At 36.0% G+C, this 17,614-nt stretch overlaps 1 protein-coding gene across 1 annotated transcript in view; it reads right to left on the bottom strand.

The window, feature by feature from the left end:
* The window catches only part of sorcs3a (sortilin related VPS10 domain containing receptor 3a), a 327,550-nt gene that overhangs the window by 129,007 nt on the left and 180,929 nt on the right, over positions 1 to 17,614 (bottom strand). The window contains exon 4 of the mRNA XM_033971295.2: positions 17,455 to 17,613. Coding sequence (XP_033827186.1) covers positions 17,455 to 17,613 — 159 coding nt within the window. The remainder of the gene's footprint in view (positions 1 to 17,454; position 17,614) is intronic.

Genomic DNA, 17,614 nt, shown 5'->3' with positions numbered 1-17,614 from the left:
ATGGGAATATGGAAGAGTTTGTGCCGCTGACTAATACCCTAAGTAAGTCGCCGGAATCTAAGAAAACGACACAAGACTCAGCTGTTGTGGTTCCTAATGATGACGACAATGCAACTGTGCAAACTCATCCTTCCAGAGGAGTAAGAGGAGGCGTTACATCAAGTTCAGAGTGTGGTTGATTTTCACAGACTGTTATTAAAAAGGTGTGGCTGCGTTTGCTGTCGAGCTGCTTTTCGGGACTAATCTTTATACAACTTTATAAAAAGATTATAATATATATTTTTTTGTTGTTATTTTTATGTCTTTGTCTGTCTGATCATTAAATGACAGGGGGTTAAGAAATGTAAAAAGTAAAGCCTTGTATAAACAGAAGGCCCAGCATAAAACTGATTTTGTTTTCTTTCAGGAATCTCATTCATTTGACAAAGATGTACATTTTTGGAAAGCTCAGTGGGGAAATGATTTTTGATTCTCACATAGTACAGAATTTTCATCTGTGGTTTGTTGCTTGAAAATTAACTTTATAGGTAATAACCTCAACTCTGACTGTGACCCTCATGGTCACTATGTTATTCTCATTGTAGGTTGATAATTGCAAACATATTAGTGAACTTATATGGGTTCAATTCTAATTCTGATAACAATGAGCTGCTGGACATTTTAGATGAGAGACATCCAAATGTCCAAATGCTAACGTACAATATAAGGGGGATGTAATGGATCAAAGTATTGATAGGTCCTCCTTCAAGATCCACTTGCAAATTGAACATTTTAATAGGCAAATTAAAATGAACTGAAATGTGGAGAGATAAATTTCCATCAGATAAATTTCCTTGGAGCAATAAAGAAAGAACCAGAAGGTTTGGCATATTATTAAATCAATAGGAAAAGATATTTGGATATTGTAAAATGAATTGTTCATTATTAAATCACCAGTGTGTAAAAACAGAAACGAAGATTATTGAAAAGTAAGAAAATGTTTACGGTTCTAACTGGGAGCTTCTTAAAGATGAAATATATATCTATGGCAGCCTTCATGCTATGTCTGAACGATTGAGCTCTTTCACATTTACCTCCAGAAGCTTCAATGTAGAAGAAAACCTTAAGTTAACAGAGTTACAGAATAAGATAGATGAAATTTACAAAGCCAAGGCTGAAGGAGCCTTCAAGAGGTCACCACAAAAATGTCTGGAATAGGGCGAACAACTGACTGCTTACTTTTTAATCTTGAAAAGTCACAAGCAAAATTCAAATCTCTTTAACAATTAAACACAGACGGAACTATTACCGGCAATAAGGCCAGGATACAGTGTTTACATTTTGCCTTTTTTAGACAACTTAGATAAAATAAGTGAAAATGACAACATTTTATGTGACTCTTTTATTACTTTAAGTAGCAGATGCCATTAAGCATCTCCAAAACAACAGGTCACCTGGCAGTGACGCCATCACATCTGAATTCTATAAGACATTTGTAGAAACATTTTTAATCAGTGTTTACACAGAGAGCCTTACTAACATGGCTCTTCCTGCTACTATGACTCTCTAATCTCTCTAATACTTGAACCCCAAAATTATACTCTACTTAGATAATTAGAGGCCAATAAGATTATTGAATAATGGTGAGAACATTCTTGCTGTAGTTTTATCTAATCGTTTAAAGAAGGTCCTGCATACAACTAGTTGAAAATCAACCTGGTTTCATAAAAAATAGATGCTTTTTTTTTTTTTGGGGGGGGGGGGGGGGGGATTATTCTGAACATATTAAGGGAGAAAGCTATACATTTTTGCAGCTTCTTTAAGGATTCTGATCTTCAAACACTCTTTCATATTATATAATATAAGATATATTTCATATCTTAAAAAATTAGGCTTTGATAACTATATGGGCAATGCTAATAGAACTCTATGCTAAAGGAAATAGCTCTGTAAAACTAAGCAACAGCACAACCCATGTGTATATTTTCTTTATAGTTGCGTATTTTTTTTGTCAATAGATAAAGGCTCTTATGATTTAAAAAGCTCAAAACTGATTCGATCTCTGGCTCTAATGTGATCTGTCCCTAAAAGGACCCTGTCTATTATCTAAAGCTGAAGGCATATGTAGGTTGGTATACATTGCATCCTTGCTCTCCATGGACAATAAAAATCTTTTAAAAAAATAGATCAACTACATTAAAACTTCTTATGGAGAGATAGAAGTTAATTCTTAAAAAAAAACAACTGACATCTATATTTTCTTCAATACATTTTAAAAATTGACACTTCCATATGTAACTTTATTTTACAATGTATGTTTGATAAAGTTGGAGGTTTGCTTTTTCTGCTTTTATGAAATCATAAAATAATTTTAAATTATTATTATTTTTTTTTATGTCATTGAAAAGTTTGATCTACAAACATTTCTCGCCTCAACTGTGTTATTTATGGAACAACTCAAATATTTAAAAGAAAAAAATATATATATTACTAAAGACTTTGTATGAGAAAAACACATTTTTTAAAACTTCTAACCTCAGAAGGTACTTTAATGTCTTAAAATGAGTTTTGTTCCATTTATAATATATGGTCACAAAAGCAATCTCCTGTGGCATTCAGATGTTATGAAGTGGCTCTTATCACAGTCCATCTTCTTGAGTGATACAAATTATGGAAAAAATATCTCTAGAACAAGTATGAATAAGAAAAATATACAAACACTTTTTCAAAATGAGATCATTACCAAATCCCATAATGTTTTCTACTGGGCTAAACATGTCTCTGAAATGGAATCAAATCTGGACCTTGCCCCAAAAATATTTTCTCAACAATAAAATTAAATAAATGTCATTTAAAATCGTTCACAGAATTTACTCCATAAAGCACATCACAACCAAATTTAAACTAGGCCTAGATGTAAATTGTTCATTTTGCAGCGATAATCCCAAAACTGTAGCTCATTTATTTTGGAACTATAAATTTACGACATTTTGGAAAGATGCGACTTTGTTTATTGCAACTCATCTACGCGAAAATTATAAAATGCATTGCGGACATGTCATACTTTCTACAAATGGACTAATGGCTGAAAGTCTCAACGTTGTAATTATTATGGAAATGCACTTTATACATAAATCAGAATCAGAATCAGAAGACTTTTATTGCCATAGTCTGTGAACACAGTTCACAAACTAGGAACTTGATTCGGTGAAAAAGTGCAACATAAACACACTGAATAAATACAAATACAAATAAGGGCATGCACAAAGTTAAAAAGATATGCTTAAAAAATCAAATGAAATACTTAAAGGGAGAAAATATATACAACAGCAGATGTATATTCCCTAACAAGGAACCTGCATTCAATGTATTTCACAAAGAAATGGAATTGTACACTTCAACTATTTGACCTTATAATAACCCAAAGGCTTTAAAAACAGAAGAATGCTGCTCATCTTAAATTGTTATGAATATGTGTATACATCATCCCCCTGGGAGGTGATGTACACGCATATTCATAACAAGGTTTTCTTTTTGAAATACTGCCACTTTGAATTTGCACTATTTGTGCAAAAAACAAATGTATGTATGATGTGCCATCTTTCAATAAAATGTATACATTCTCAATGCATTTTGGATGAAATTTACAACAGGTACAATACCATCATTTGAACCAATTATAAAAGCATGAAAACCTGTCATTGTGTCATTGGGCAAGACACTTCATTCTCCTTGCCCAAGAATCATTAAGGCGTGTGAGCAGGTGATTGATGTTGGTCTGAGAAGCTGTTTGTGCAGATTGGCCACAATGTTTTTATTTATCAATCTGAAATGTCAAGATAAGGGAAGAGAATGATGAGTTTGTGGGGAAATCTATTCTATATTTGATCTAAGCAAGTTGCATTTCAGTTCTTTTTCCCATGTGAAACGTAGAGATGTTTGATGCTGTCACAAGTTCTTATTCAGCTGAAACAGCTACAGGAGTCTGACATGTCCAGTTATAGATTATAAAAGAAAAACATCAATAAGCCACTCATGGTCATGCTTTTGAAATGCTGCCATTATCTTTCATAAAGAAGAAAATATTGTGAATTGTTTGTTGCAACCAGTGGATTTTGATGAAATAATCAGCGATAACTCCAAGGACTGATATAATGTTTCACTGTTTGTTGAGCTGTACTTTTGCAATTTTTTTGCAGTGACAAACCATAAGAGCTATTTTGAGACGTAAGTTTTTGGTTTTATTATTGTATTTCACAATTTTTGTTTACTTTTATATACAGGGTGTCCCTAAAGTCTCTTTAAAAGTCTCTCTTTTAAAATTTAATTGCAAAGGCAATTGAAAAGATATTTTAATTATATAATGAGCTGATGTACTCATTGGTTATAAAAGGTTTCAGGCATCCTGTTGAGTAAAGAGGCATTTTTTGAACCCCTAACCCCTATAAAACGGCTACTCCTTAAGAGAAGGCACATTGGGTATCACAGTTTATTGAGACAAAATTGGATATGCAGACTCAACAAAACAAACAACACATGGAAGAGATCCACCTTTAGTCAATTAAAGATAACAAATGTGATTGCAACCATTGATGAGGGTACGCTGCATCGAACATGGCAACAAATCGAGAACCGTCTTGATGTGGTTTGTGTAACTAATGGTGCCCATATAAACTCTGGAAATCACTGAGTACAATAGAACAAGTCAGATTAAGATATCTTATCAACCGCTTTTATAATATTTTTTTGTAATTGTAAAGGGACTGTAAAGCGACACCTTGTACTATAGATGCCTCAAAACCACGCAAACCTTGACTAGACTAGAAAACTTCTCTATGCTTCCATTCATTGATATTTTTTTCACCCAACAATAGCAAGTTCCCCATAACCCAATTTACAAAGAGACTAATTGCCTGATTACTCATCTATAATCAACATTAATAATGGATAGAGTGCAGTGTAATAGCCTCCATAAAGACAATAGCAATTAGAGCAGTGTATATGGACTGGAGAATGAGCTGAGACTATTGGGGGTCATTGGGTCTCACATGGAAATAGATGGGTGTAAAACAAGTGGTGATTAGCAGCACACTTGTCTGGGCTGCAGTTAGCGCAATTCTTAATCACCGCACAGCCCATTAAAAAGTCACGGCCTTGTCTCTCAAATTTACCGAGCCAGAGATCTAATGTTCACTGTCCCAATGAGGAAGCAACTATTTATAGAGCAGCACAATCGCGGGCCAAATTAAAATCTATTTCCGACATTAAACACATTCATTTGGGTATAATCATGATGTTCTGGAGGTCAAGGAGAGTGTGGTGTCTCTGGTCGCGAGGAGCTTGAGTGTAAAACAACCACCGGTACCCATAGGAACCCATTGTCTGCAGGTAATTAATCCAAACTATCATAGTAGCACATGGATGTTAGTATAAAGGGATTTTTACAAGGTTGGTGTGTTAAAGGCATGGCCGGACGATTACGAACTGTAGTCGCTCTGAAGATAAATATAGGTAAATGTGTTATTCATGGGAAACTGTGAAGGTGTAAGAAGATATATTGTGTTTTTTTCATAGCATTAACCTTAAATCTTACATTGTAAACTGCAATATTGATCAATAACAGGCCCATTGATCCTATAGAAACTGCAGTACCGATAAGCCGTGCCTTTTCATAGTGGCATTTTACCGTAGCAAAAAGCTAATTAACATGTTTTTATTGTTGCAGAGTTACTTTTTTTTTTAAATAGTCACAAGTAAATGCAGAGAAGTGGGCGGAGATGGGGGGTGAGTCAAAACTAAAGCCTTGAGAGCAGGAAAACATAAGATTAATCAAACATGCATGAATCAATCAAAACACAACCTTGAAAATGACGCCATTGTAATTAAAAGCTCACTATAGATGATCAATTTTACACAATTCGTCCCCTTTAAACGTAGCATAGATTTAATATCCCCACTGGAACATATTACCAGGAGACTGTAAGGAGTAATGACTCAGTGTGCGCCCACATGTGTTTGTTTCTTGTCTTGCTTTGAACAAGGTTTTAATGCTGCTGTAATGTTTTTAAAAAGTAGTATGTTACGAACAGTTATTGGATGTGTAAGTTCCCTAGCCACTGTTCTTTGTTGTTTATCTAATTGTCTGGGTTGGCGGCAGCAGCAGCAGCTTTGGCCTTATGCAAAGACTTGGGACTACATCAGTGAGTGATTGTCTGCACACAGTCCTCACAGACAGGAGATAAGAGCGGCGAAGGTCACAGGCGTGTCTCCATCTGAAGACACCTCCATTTAGTCAACAAGGGCTGTCCTCAATATGAATCTGAAGACAACTATGAAAGGCACGATGGAAACACAAGGCACAAATTGAAAGCGCGGGTTTCTGTCTTATTTATCTTCCTATAGTCATTGCCAATCAGCATTTTGTACATTAGTCATCTATTACTTACTTAAATAAATATCTAGACAGCCACTAAAGGTGCACTTTGTAACTTTCTGGTGTAGGGTCTGCCACCCGCTGGTCTCCATGAAGATGTTATTGTTTTTTGTTTTGACTGGAATGTTCTGCAATATGGGAATAAATATATCTATGACACCAACAGGCCAAGTTACAGATCTGTGGAGTGGCACATTCACTCACAGTAAGCATGCAGGCATATTTTAAATTATTCTTTAGCCAAAAAAACTAAAACAAAAAAATGCTTAATACTATCCTCTGGAACATGGATTAAAAAAATATAATAGTAGTAGTAGTAGTTGTAGTTGTAGTTGTAGTTGTAGTTGTTGTTAAAACTGCAAACAGACAAAGTCATTTTTTTTCATCCCAGTTAACAACAAGCCCATTTATTTCAATGAGAAATGTCAGACGTACTTTTAAATGGAGCTATGTTCTTATTGTATTTTTTGTTCAGTATGGGAATGTCCATGCCAAATTTCAAATGTTTTTGACAATGTAAAATTTTTTGGATCCCATTCACAATTTAAAGGGGGCGCTGTGGAGCAATGGATTGTCTCAGTTATGTAAACTGTATATCATTAGGTTCAAATCAACAGTGTTACCAAAAGGTATATTAATGCTGGTTTACAGGGCACAGCATGTTTGAGTTAAGCGCAAGTAAATACTAAACGCCATTTTTGTTTGCGTGCTGGCCACACACACATTTTATGATTTAGCAAAATCCAAGAGGGTAGCCTATAATCCCACATGGGTCTAGTTCATTCTGATCAATTTGCAAGTTTCTTGAATAAACATCCATGGCGTAAAAAATTCAAAAGTGAGAGTTACAATTTTGAAAAAAAAAGGGTTCCGCCCACAATGGCCGACTTCCTGTAGGGTTTAGGGTGAAGTCATAATATAATTTTTTACATGTCTTGACATGTTCTATGTTTGTATCAAATTTCATCTGTCTACGATGAAAGAGGTCTCTCATTGCCATAATGTATTTTGATTTTTGAGGTGCTGCTATTGAGTCATTTTGCAACATTAATTTTGTTTCACATGAAAATACAAAATTTGTTGCCAATCTTGAATTTTAGGCCATAGTTGAATTAGTGCAGAGCATCTGTTTAATGTACAACAAGGTCCAGTACTATGAACCCCATGTATTTCAATGACACATTTCTTATGTTACCACGGTAACATGGTTGCAGATAGAGGTATGTTCTCATTGGCTTTTTTGTTCAGATTGTCAAGCCAGATGTCCATGCCGAATTTCAAATGTTTTTGACAGTAAGTAATTTTTTTGGTCCTATTCAAAAGTTCAAGGGGGCGCTGTGGAGAAATATAATGTCTGACCCATGTAAATTGTATATCATTGCATTCAGAACAAGATTTTGAACAAAACATATATTAATGGTGGGAAATAGGACACTACCAGGCCATTTAAAACTTCAATAAAACATCTTTTTTCATTGCAGGCTGGTCACACCCACATTTTATGACTCAGAAAAATTCAAGAGAGTTCCCTATAATCCCACATGGATCTAGTTCATTTGGAACAATTTGCAAGTTTCTTGAATGAAAATCCACGGCGTAAAAAATTCAAACGTGAGAGTGAAAATTTTGAAAAAATGGGGTTCCGGCCACAACTTCCTGTAGGGTTTAGGGTGGGGTCATAATATACATTTTTTGCTTGTCTTGACATGTTCTATGTTTGTACCAAATTTTATTTGTCTACAGTGAAAAAGGTCTCTCATTGCCGTACTGTATTTTGACTTTTGCGGTGGCGATATTGAGTCGTTTTGAAGCATACATTTTTTAGCACTTGAAAACTCAAAATTTTTCACCATTCTTGAATTTTAGGTCATAGCCGGGTTAGTGTAGAGCATCTATTTAGTCTACAACAAGACCAGCACTCTGAACCCTTATTATGTTACCATGGTAACATGGTTGCAAATAGAGGTATGTTCTCATTAATTTTTTTGTTCAGTATGGCAATAGGGATGTTCATGCCAAATTTGAAATGCTTTTGACAAAATAATTTTTTTTTGGGTCTCATTCAAAAGTCCAAGGGGGCGCTGTGGAGCAATCTAATATCTGACCCATGTAAATTTTATATCATTACGTTCAGATCAACATTTTTAACAAAATGTACATTAATGCCGGGAAATAGGACACTGAGTTTGAATTACGCACAATTTAAAATTTCAAAAAATTGCTTTTTTATTTACAGGCCACATCCACATTTTTTGATGTAGAAAATTCCAAATGAGTTGCCTATAATCCCACATGGGTCTAGTTAATTTTGTGCAGTTTGCAAGTTTCTTGAATAGCAAACAACGAAGTTAAATCTGTCAACTGAACAAATCTTGTAGGAGTGAAGAAGTTTTGCTGCTCATCCAAGCCGCTTCTTCAGTTCTGGTCAGAATGCTGGTGGCCACTGCCTTTAAATCTATCCAAGGGGAGGGGCTAACTACACTGAAACTGTAAACAGCTATTGTCTCCAGTTTCATCTGAAACTACCCTATTCAGCCCTTAACGACCCTGCTATTGTTCTCATTGTTCTGGGTCTGAGGATGGAGTTGTAGATGAGGGAGAGATTATGTCTCAGGCCCCCATTTCTGTTTAAATGGATCAGACTTGGACGACTGAGGGTCTACACAGACAAGTTTCTTGAATAAAAATTCACAGTGTAAAAAATTCTAATGTGAGAGGTCAAATTTTGAAAAAATTGGGTTCCGCCCACAATGGCCGACTTCCTGTAGGGTTTAGGGTGGGGTCATAATATAATTTTTTACTTGTCTTGACATGTTCTATGTTTGTACCAAATTTAATTTGTCTATGATAAAAAAGGTCTCTCATTGCCGTAATGTATTTTCATTTTTTTTCAGGTGGCGCTATTGAGTCATTTTGAAAGAATAATTTTTGTGAACATCAAAATAATTAATTTTTCACGAAACTTGAATTTTGGGTCCAATAAAATTGACTTTTTGTTAACGTTTAGAGGGTCAAAAATGGCCTCAAAGGGATAAGTATAAGAATAATAATGGAATTTTTTTTTTCACCCATCATTTTTCTCCTAAACAATAAAAGCTACAGTCATGTAACTTTCTCAACTCGATTGTCTTCTATGAATTTTTGAAAATGAATATTGAAGAGGGCGCTAGAGAGCCATTTTGTGAAATAGTGCCACGATTTACACATCGTGTTCACAAATGTGCATAAACGCTGTATTAGGGTTTTCCCAACAAAAAATGTGTGAAAGAGAAATATTTTATTGAAATATTCCAAAAATTGCGATTTTGTTGAAAATTTACCATGACCACAACCAAAGTCATATTCAAAATGTAATTGACACACATGGGTTTAGAGGGATTTGGCCAAATTTGAAGAGGTTTTCATGAAAACTGTGTGAGAAAATGTCCTGAATGTGAGGGTGTGCCCTTTTGTCATTCCTGGGCTTGATCCAGTATGGTCGACTTCCTGTACATTTTAGGGCGGGGCCATAATATAATTTTTATCATGTCCCGACATGTTCAATTTTTTTATGTGAGTTTCAGATTTTTATGTTGACTTTTTCCGAATTGGGCTTCCATGGGCCTCATGAAAAACAAAGTTTGAGGGGGCGCTACCGAGTCGTCTTTCATTATTTTTCTCTGGGTCTTCAGTGACAATTAGAGCTCATCGAGTTCTAATTTTTGACACCACTCACTGGCATGTTGGGGCGTGTTTACTACTTGATTTTTGCCATTTCGGACACAGTTTTTATGAGTCCCTCGCCAGGACAATGTCCCAGGCTCGGGCCTAACAAGCTAACCGCTGTCATGGTAACCAGATACATTCCATGGTTGCTAATAGTTGCATATATAAGTCCTTACATTCCGATTTTCAGCCATTTTCTCTCCACACTCGGAGAGAGAAGCTAAGCTAAGCTAACTAGCTAATAGCATCAAGCAAATTGGCTAATTCTTTGTTTCTTTTTCAGCAGATCTTGAACTCAACAGGCCTCAAGTTCAACCACTTCAGCTCTCAGCATGTCCCAGGTCAGATGACTTTACTTTTTTACTATACTTTACCTACGTTTAGACATTTAATTTATTTACAAAATATTAAATATATTCTGTTTAACACTAGTAGTTATTAGCTAACTGTGAGAGTCAAATGTTGCTCCCTTGATGTCTGTGCAAATTGGGCAGAGTTGGCCAAATTGTACTAATAAGATCAAGAGTAACCCAAGAAATTTCTCAAGTAGCAAAGAGTATTTATATGAAGTATTTGGGGAAACTACTACTGAAGAGTGGTGCAAGAAACACAAATGTTCAGATCATTTCATATTGTCAACATAAAGCTTTTGTCACTTGTTGACTGTTACTTCAAACTAAATATAACTTAAGTAGGAGTAAAGATACAGTTGTTCAAAAAGTAAAATGTAACTGAGTACTACACATCTGTGCTTATAGACTTCCTCACAGTGGGAAGAGTAACCAAAACTGTATACTCCAGTTCTGTTACTTCAAACTTTAGATGTGCTCATAGAAGTTTGTTTTTCAGGGGTTGTGGTCGTTGATGGATGTTTGGTCACAGGATGGACTGTTTACATCCCTGAGGAGCCGTCGGAGAAGCCTCTAATCCCACATGGGCCTAGTTAATTTTGTCCAATTTTCAAGTTTCTTGAATAAAAATTCACAGTGTAAAAAATTCAAATGTGAGAGTTACAATTTTGAAAAAATTGGGTTCTGCCCACAATGGCCGACTTCCTGTAGGGTTTAGGGTGAAGTCATAATATAATTTTTTACTTGTCTTGACATGTTCTATGTTTGTACCAAATTTCATTTGTCTATGATAAAAAAGGTCTCTCATTGCCGTAATGTAGTTTGATTTTTGAGGTGGCGCTATTGAGTCATTTTGATACGTACATTTTTTTGAACATCAAAATAATTTTTTTTTCACCAACCTTGAATTTTGGGTCCAATAAAATTGACTTTTCGTTAATGTTCAGGGTAAAAAATGACGTCAATCCGAAAAGAATAATGATAATGGAAATTTTTTTTCCACCCATTATTTTTCTCTCAAACCATAACAGCTACAGTCATGTGACTTTCTTACATTGTGCCCCATCACAAATAAGGCCCCTATGAATTTTTTCATAAGTCCAAGACAAATAGATTGTCTTCTCTGAATTTTTGAAAATGAAATTTTAAGAGTGCGCTAGAGAGCCATTTTGTGAGAGAGTGCCTTGATTTGCATATCATTGTGTTCAGCTCAGAAATGTACATAAACGCTGTATTAGCTTTTTCCCAACAAAAAAAGTGTGAAAGAGAAATATTTTATTGTATTATTCAAAAATTTGCGATTTTGTTGAAAATTCATCCAGACCACACCCAAAGTCATATTCAAAATGTAATTGATAATCTTTAATCACACATGGGTTTAGAGGGATTTGGCTAAATCTGAAGCTGTTGTCATGAAAACTGTGTGAGGAAATGTCCTGAATGTGAGGGTGTGCACTTTTGTCATTCCCGGGTTTGATCCGATATGGCCGACTTCCTGTACATTTTAGGGCGGGGCCATAATATAATTTTTGTCATGTCCCGACATGTTCCATTTTTTGATGTGAGTTTCAGATTTTTAAGTTGACTTTTTTCTGAGTCGGGCTCCCATTGGCCCCATGAAAATCAAAGTTTGAGGTGGCGCTACTGAGTCGTCTTTTGTTATTCTTTCTCAGGGTCTCTGGTGACAATTAGAGCTTATCGAGTTCTAATTTTTGACACCACTCACTGGCATGTTGGGGCGTGTTTACTATTTAATTTTTGCCATTTTCCGGGTTGCGGACGCGGTTTTAATGAGTCCCTCGCAGGGACAGGCTCAGGCCTAATAATACATAACACTTGTATAGGGCTTTTCATGACAAAGGCAAAACACAAATGAAAGAAACAGATAAAAAAGGAGATATAGTTATTTGAAGGTAGTTTTCAACAGGTGACTTCGCAGATGGTGAGTGTGGATGAGTCTCTTATGTGTGTGGGTAGGGGGTTCCAGAGGGTGAGGGCAACAGCAGAGAAGGCCCTGTGTCCCCCAGGTCTTTTGTTTAGTCCTAATGGGGGGAGACAGGAGGTTGGCATCAGCTGAGAGAAGTAGGCAGGGGCCAGGTTATGGAGGGACTTGTACACAATGTTGAGGAGCTTGAATTGGATGTGACGGGGAATGGGGAGCCAGTGGCGTAGCAGAGTTCTGAATGTATAGTCTAGTTATAGTATACTCTTTCATATGTTAACTCCATTGCATTTTCAATAGCATTAGCCTCCAAACACAAACTATGAAAAAACAGGGCTGTTTTGGCAACTGACAACCACTCAACATAGAATATATTACCATGAGCGTCAGTGATTAGCGCCAAAATGAGAGCACATGCACACAACCATGGAACAAACATTTCTTAAATCTAATGTCATGCTGGACAAATCTACGTCCAAAGATAGTGGGCCACAGCAGTTTGACGGTTTCATTTCATCAAAGCACAAATCCTGTATACATTAGTCCACTTTACAAACTGAAGATGGATTACTCATTGCCAGTTTCTTTGTGGTGTCTACAAACATCAAAATTAATGTTTTGATTTTGCTGTCCTATTAAAATGAATATGATAAAATGTTAAGTTCCATGCTGTGTACGTAGCCTAAACATGCCACTCCTGGAAGGATCTATAGTAAAACACTAATATCCCCAAGAATCAGGAGTACCTAGCTGCAGGAAACTTCTTTTTAATTATTATTTTGGTTGAGGAAACTGGGACTTCTGCAGTAACAACACACTTAAGAAAACTTGGCTTCTCTATCCACCTCTGAAAGAAAATCCAAAATGGTGCCAAGTAGGCTACTTGAGCCCAGGCTGTTTGTACTGACACCGTTTTGGATGTCTGAGTAAATACTGCACTTGTGATATCCTTGGGGCCACTCTTAAGCTTGGCTAAGCACCGATTTACAGCTGATTAAGTCCACTGCGACCCAATCTGGACACTATTAGGCTCTTGCAAGATGAAAATGAGCATATTATAGAGGAAGTGTTCAGTCTGCTAGGGGGGAGCGGGTCAGAGCATGCACTGGTTCACTCTGCCGATGAGTAAAACCTGTTGAATCATTACAGAGGTGTGAACACTGCTAATTGTGAATGATAAGATGTGTGCTCCTGTATAAACTGCACTATACAATGGTACAACGTTGTATCCCACCAGTCACAATTGTGATCACTGACATGTTTTCCATCCTACACTCAGTCATTACAAATGCATTTATCATTACTAGAGACCTTAAAGATGATCTGTACCAAAAAGCACCGTCATGGGTTAAATTTAAATAACTTTACTTCCATTTTATTTGAGAGAATTCTGGGCATCACCTTCTCCTCAAGGGAAAGCTTTTACATACATGGTAAATGGCCACATTTTTATTTTGTGCTTTTCCACCTTCTAGGCACTCAAAGAGATTTAAACCACTCACCCATTCACACACACATTCATACACCAGTGTACGCAGGCACTGGGGACGAGGTGAGTCCCCCATCTTGCCCAAGTACACAATGACAGCATTCATCTGTGGGAGATAGATTTGCACCATCAACCTGTGGGTCAGTGGCTCTGACCGCTCAACCAATGATGTTTATGTCGAGAGTGGGATTTGAACCACAAACTTTCAGATCAGTGGACCAACACTCTATCAACTCTGGTCATGTGATAATTTATAGTAAATATGTGATATTGCACACATTTCATCCTAGCCCTCTATTTCTTCAGAAACTACAGGGAATACACTGAAAATATACACAATAACAAATGTAGAGTTTCAAAAGTACACAGTTTTTTGGTCATTACAATTACGGCTGGTGGGTTGAAATGGTGGGTCCAAATAAAAGAATAATAATACTAATCTGGCTTTTTATCCAAGGGTGCTCTAACCTTTGTCTTGACTAAAATCATACAAAAAGTCCCTGGAAAGAAATTCACCTTTAAAAAATAATTTAAAAAACCCACATAATTCTCCATTCTTCATGTTTTCAATGTTTCTATTGTAGGGCCATTTTTGTTGCAACATGATTTGGTGTAAGAGACTTTCAAATGTGATCTTTGATGAACCAATTTTCCAAGAAACTACCCTGAGTCTAATAACTTATTTTTGTCAGTTCAGTGCTAAGTAGTCAAATGATCTTTTCTTGGAAACTGAAAGTTGCTTGGTTACTACACTTCAGACATTTGATCAGAGAACAACATTATATCATGTTAAAAAGTTCAAAAATGTTGATTTTGCATAATCTCTCCTCGTAAAAAAAATAAATAAATAAAAATAAATAATTTATTATTTTTATTTTTTAATTTATCAATATATTTTACATGATTTTGGCTGAGAAAGACATCATCTCTCTTTGAATTTGATGGTATTATTCATTGTTTTCCAATTTACTTCAGATTGATTAAATGATTAAAGGCATATCTGATTTTATAGTGTCTTTATGTCTGTGAAAAACAAGTACATTTTAAAGAGTTTACAGTGTCTTAATTATTCACTGTGATGAAATTATAAGCACTTTTCACAACTTTCACGGGTCAGAGCCTGTGAGCCAGAGAGTCTTACATTCACGTAAACCCAACAACAACTAGCATGCTAATAGTGCACCACCTTATTGTCAGATACTTTATAATTTAATGCAAATAGTACATAGCAGGCTTATTTTGACCTACAAAGTTGCTTTATCTGTGTTAAAAAGTCACTTCAATTAGTTTCTGAAGATGTGAGACAGGCCTCTACTTTGACAATGTTTAAATCCAGGCTCAAAATGGTTCTGTTTAGCTGTGCATACGACTGAAAGGTTTTATTCTGCACTCTTCTCTTTTAATCTTAATTTATGATGATTATTTATGTTTTTGATTTGTTGTATTGTGATTTTAATGTCTTTCTTATTCTGTAAAACACTTTGAATTACAACAACAACATAAACATCATTGGCTGAGCGGTCAAATCCACTGACCCAGAGGTTGCCGATGCGATTCCAGCTCCCACAGATGAATGCTGTCGTTGTGTCCTTGAGCAAGACACTTAACAACCCTCACCCCCCAGTGCCTGCGTACACTGGTGTATGAGTGTGTGTGTGAATGGGTGAGTGGTTCCTTGATGTAAAGTGCTTGGAGTGTCTCGAAGGTGGAAAAACGTTCACGTTAAAAATCGGACTATTTACCATTTTACCATTTACAAATAAACTTGCTTTGCCTTAATTATAAACATGTTTTGTAAGAATTACCAAAGTATGTTTACATTTTGATGATTTACCTATGGATAAATAGCATAGCATAAATCTATCTTTATTATCATGGTGATTATAAATGAGAATTATGAAGTAGTTTGGTGTTCAGTACAAAACAGTACTATTATAAAAGCTATAATCACGGGATCAGGAGAAAAATGGCCAGGGCAAACTAGCTTCCATCTGACCTTCACATTCATTATCCAGACGTATTCAAATGCAGAGTGAATTATGAGACATCTGCACATCTGAACCAAACAATGACCACAAAGACAGTATCTATTATCTAACTCTTTGCATTGTGTCTGAAAAGTTAAAATGAAAAAGGAAGGAAGGATAAAACCAGCTGTATACGTCACCGATGAAGAAATGACTCACCCTGCAAAATTACTGCAGATTTGAAGAATTATGAAAATATGATAATACGGGACTTCAAAGAGACAGTGAAAATTGACAGAAAGAGCCGTCTTTTTAACATTAGTACATCTTAGAGGAGAGCGAAATTTACAAGGCAGAGTCATTATAGGTGATTAAAGAAAACTTCCCTCTTCTCTCAGGTGAAAAACACATTATGAAAGGCCATTTTTACAGTTTACATTGGCCATTTAAGTATGACTACACTGTGTAAGTTAGAGACAGTAAAAAGGCCATAGAAGTGTGTGTAATACCTAACACAAGTGAAATCAGAAGTTTGCATACACTATATTATAAAAAGAAAAAAACACACTTTTTTTCTCACTGTCTTTCATCAAATCAGACAACACTTTTCCTGTTTTAGGTCAATTAGGAATACCAAAATTATTTCTATTTCCTCAATGCCAGAATAATGACAAAAGGTGGCCTACAAATGTGGCTCAGTTACACCACTTCTGTCAGGAGGAATGGGCCAAAATTCCAGCCAACTATTGTAAGAAGCTTGGGGGAGGATATCCAAAATGTTTAACTTAAATCATACAGTTTAAAGGCAATTATACCAAATACTAATGAAATATATGTAAACTTCGGCCTTTGCAGAAAGTCATGAACTATTGTCCAAAAAAATCCTTCTCTCATTATTCTGGAGTTCAAATAGATATAATTTTGGTCATTGTAATTGGCCTAAAAGAGGAAAAGTTGAGTCTCACAGTGTTTCTCACTGTCTGACATTAAAATCAGTATGTGTCTTTTTCTATGGTGTATGTAAAATGTGTGGCTTCAACTGTTTGCATTTTACTACAGGTGCAGTGTGTAACTTTTCATATGGAGGGATTGTCACTTGCTCATCTCCATGGAAATGTTATCACTTTGTCTGAAATGTTCAGCATTATTGCATTAAACTTATCCATCTCCTTGGAAACAAGTAACTAATGCCACCAAGTGAAGTTACTGGTCAGATCTGTGGAGAGGTGAGCCCACTCACTGTGACAATATGTTTTTGAGCAACCTGTAATTGAATAAAGGCAAGATAGATAAGTTTAATGCCATACCGTGGAACATTACAAGCAAAGCACGAACATCTTATTCTCAATGGAGAAAAGTAGGTGGGGGACCCTCCACTGGCTGAATATTTCACTATTTTAAGGTTACATGAGTGTATATCCTTCCTGTTAGCAATTTGTACTTTGTCCAATGATGAATGATTAGGTGACGACACAGAATAACTGCCATATATCTGTCAGTTTGCCCCAGGGCAGCTGTGGTAACAGAGTTAGCTTTGAATGTGTAAATGTAAATTAATAGCTCTTCACAATATGTTCTGCTTGTGGTACCTTCTGGTCGTGGCTGTAGGCCAGGGCCCAGTCCTCTTTGGAGGGGTGGAACAGCAGGCTCAGCACGTAGAAGGTAAGACGGTATTTCTGAAAACTGGCCCCTTCGTCTGAGCTGATGAGAATACTACTCTCAAACTCAGGGTCTGTCAGCACCATCATC

This window comes from Periophthalmus magnuspinnatus, chromosome 1 (assembly GCF_009829125.3).
Source record: "Periophthalmus magnuspinnatus isolate fPerMag1 chromosome 1, fPerMag1.2.pri, whole genome shotgun sequence".
NCBI lineage: Eukaryota > Metazoa > Chordata > Actinopteri > Gobiiformes > Gobiidae > Periophthalmus > Periophthalmus magnuspinnatus.
Note: the sequence above shows the minus strand (reverse complement) of the source record. Positions and strands in the feature narration are given on the sequence as shown.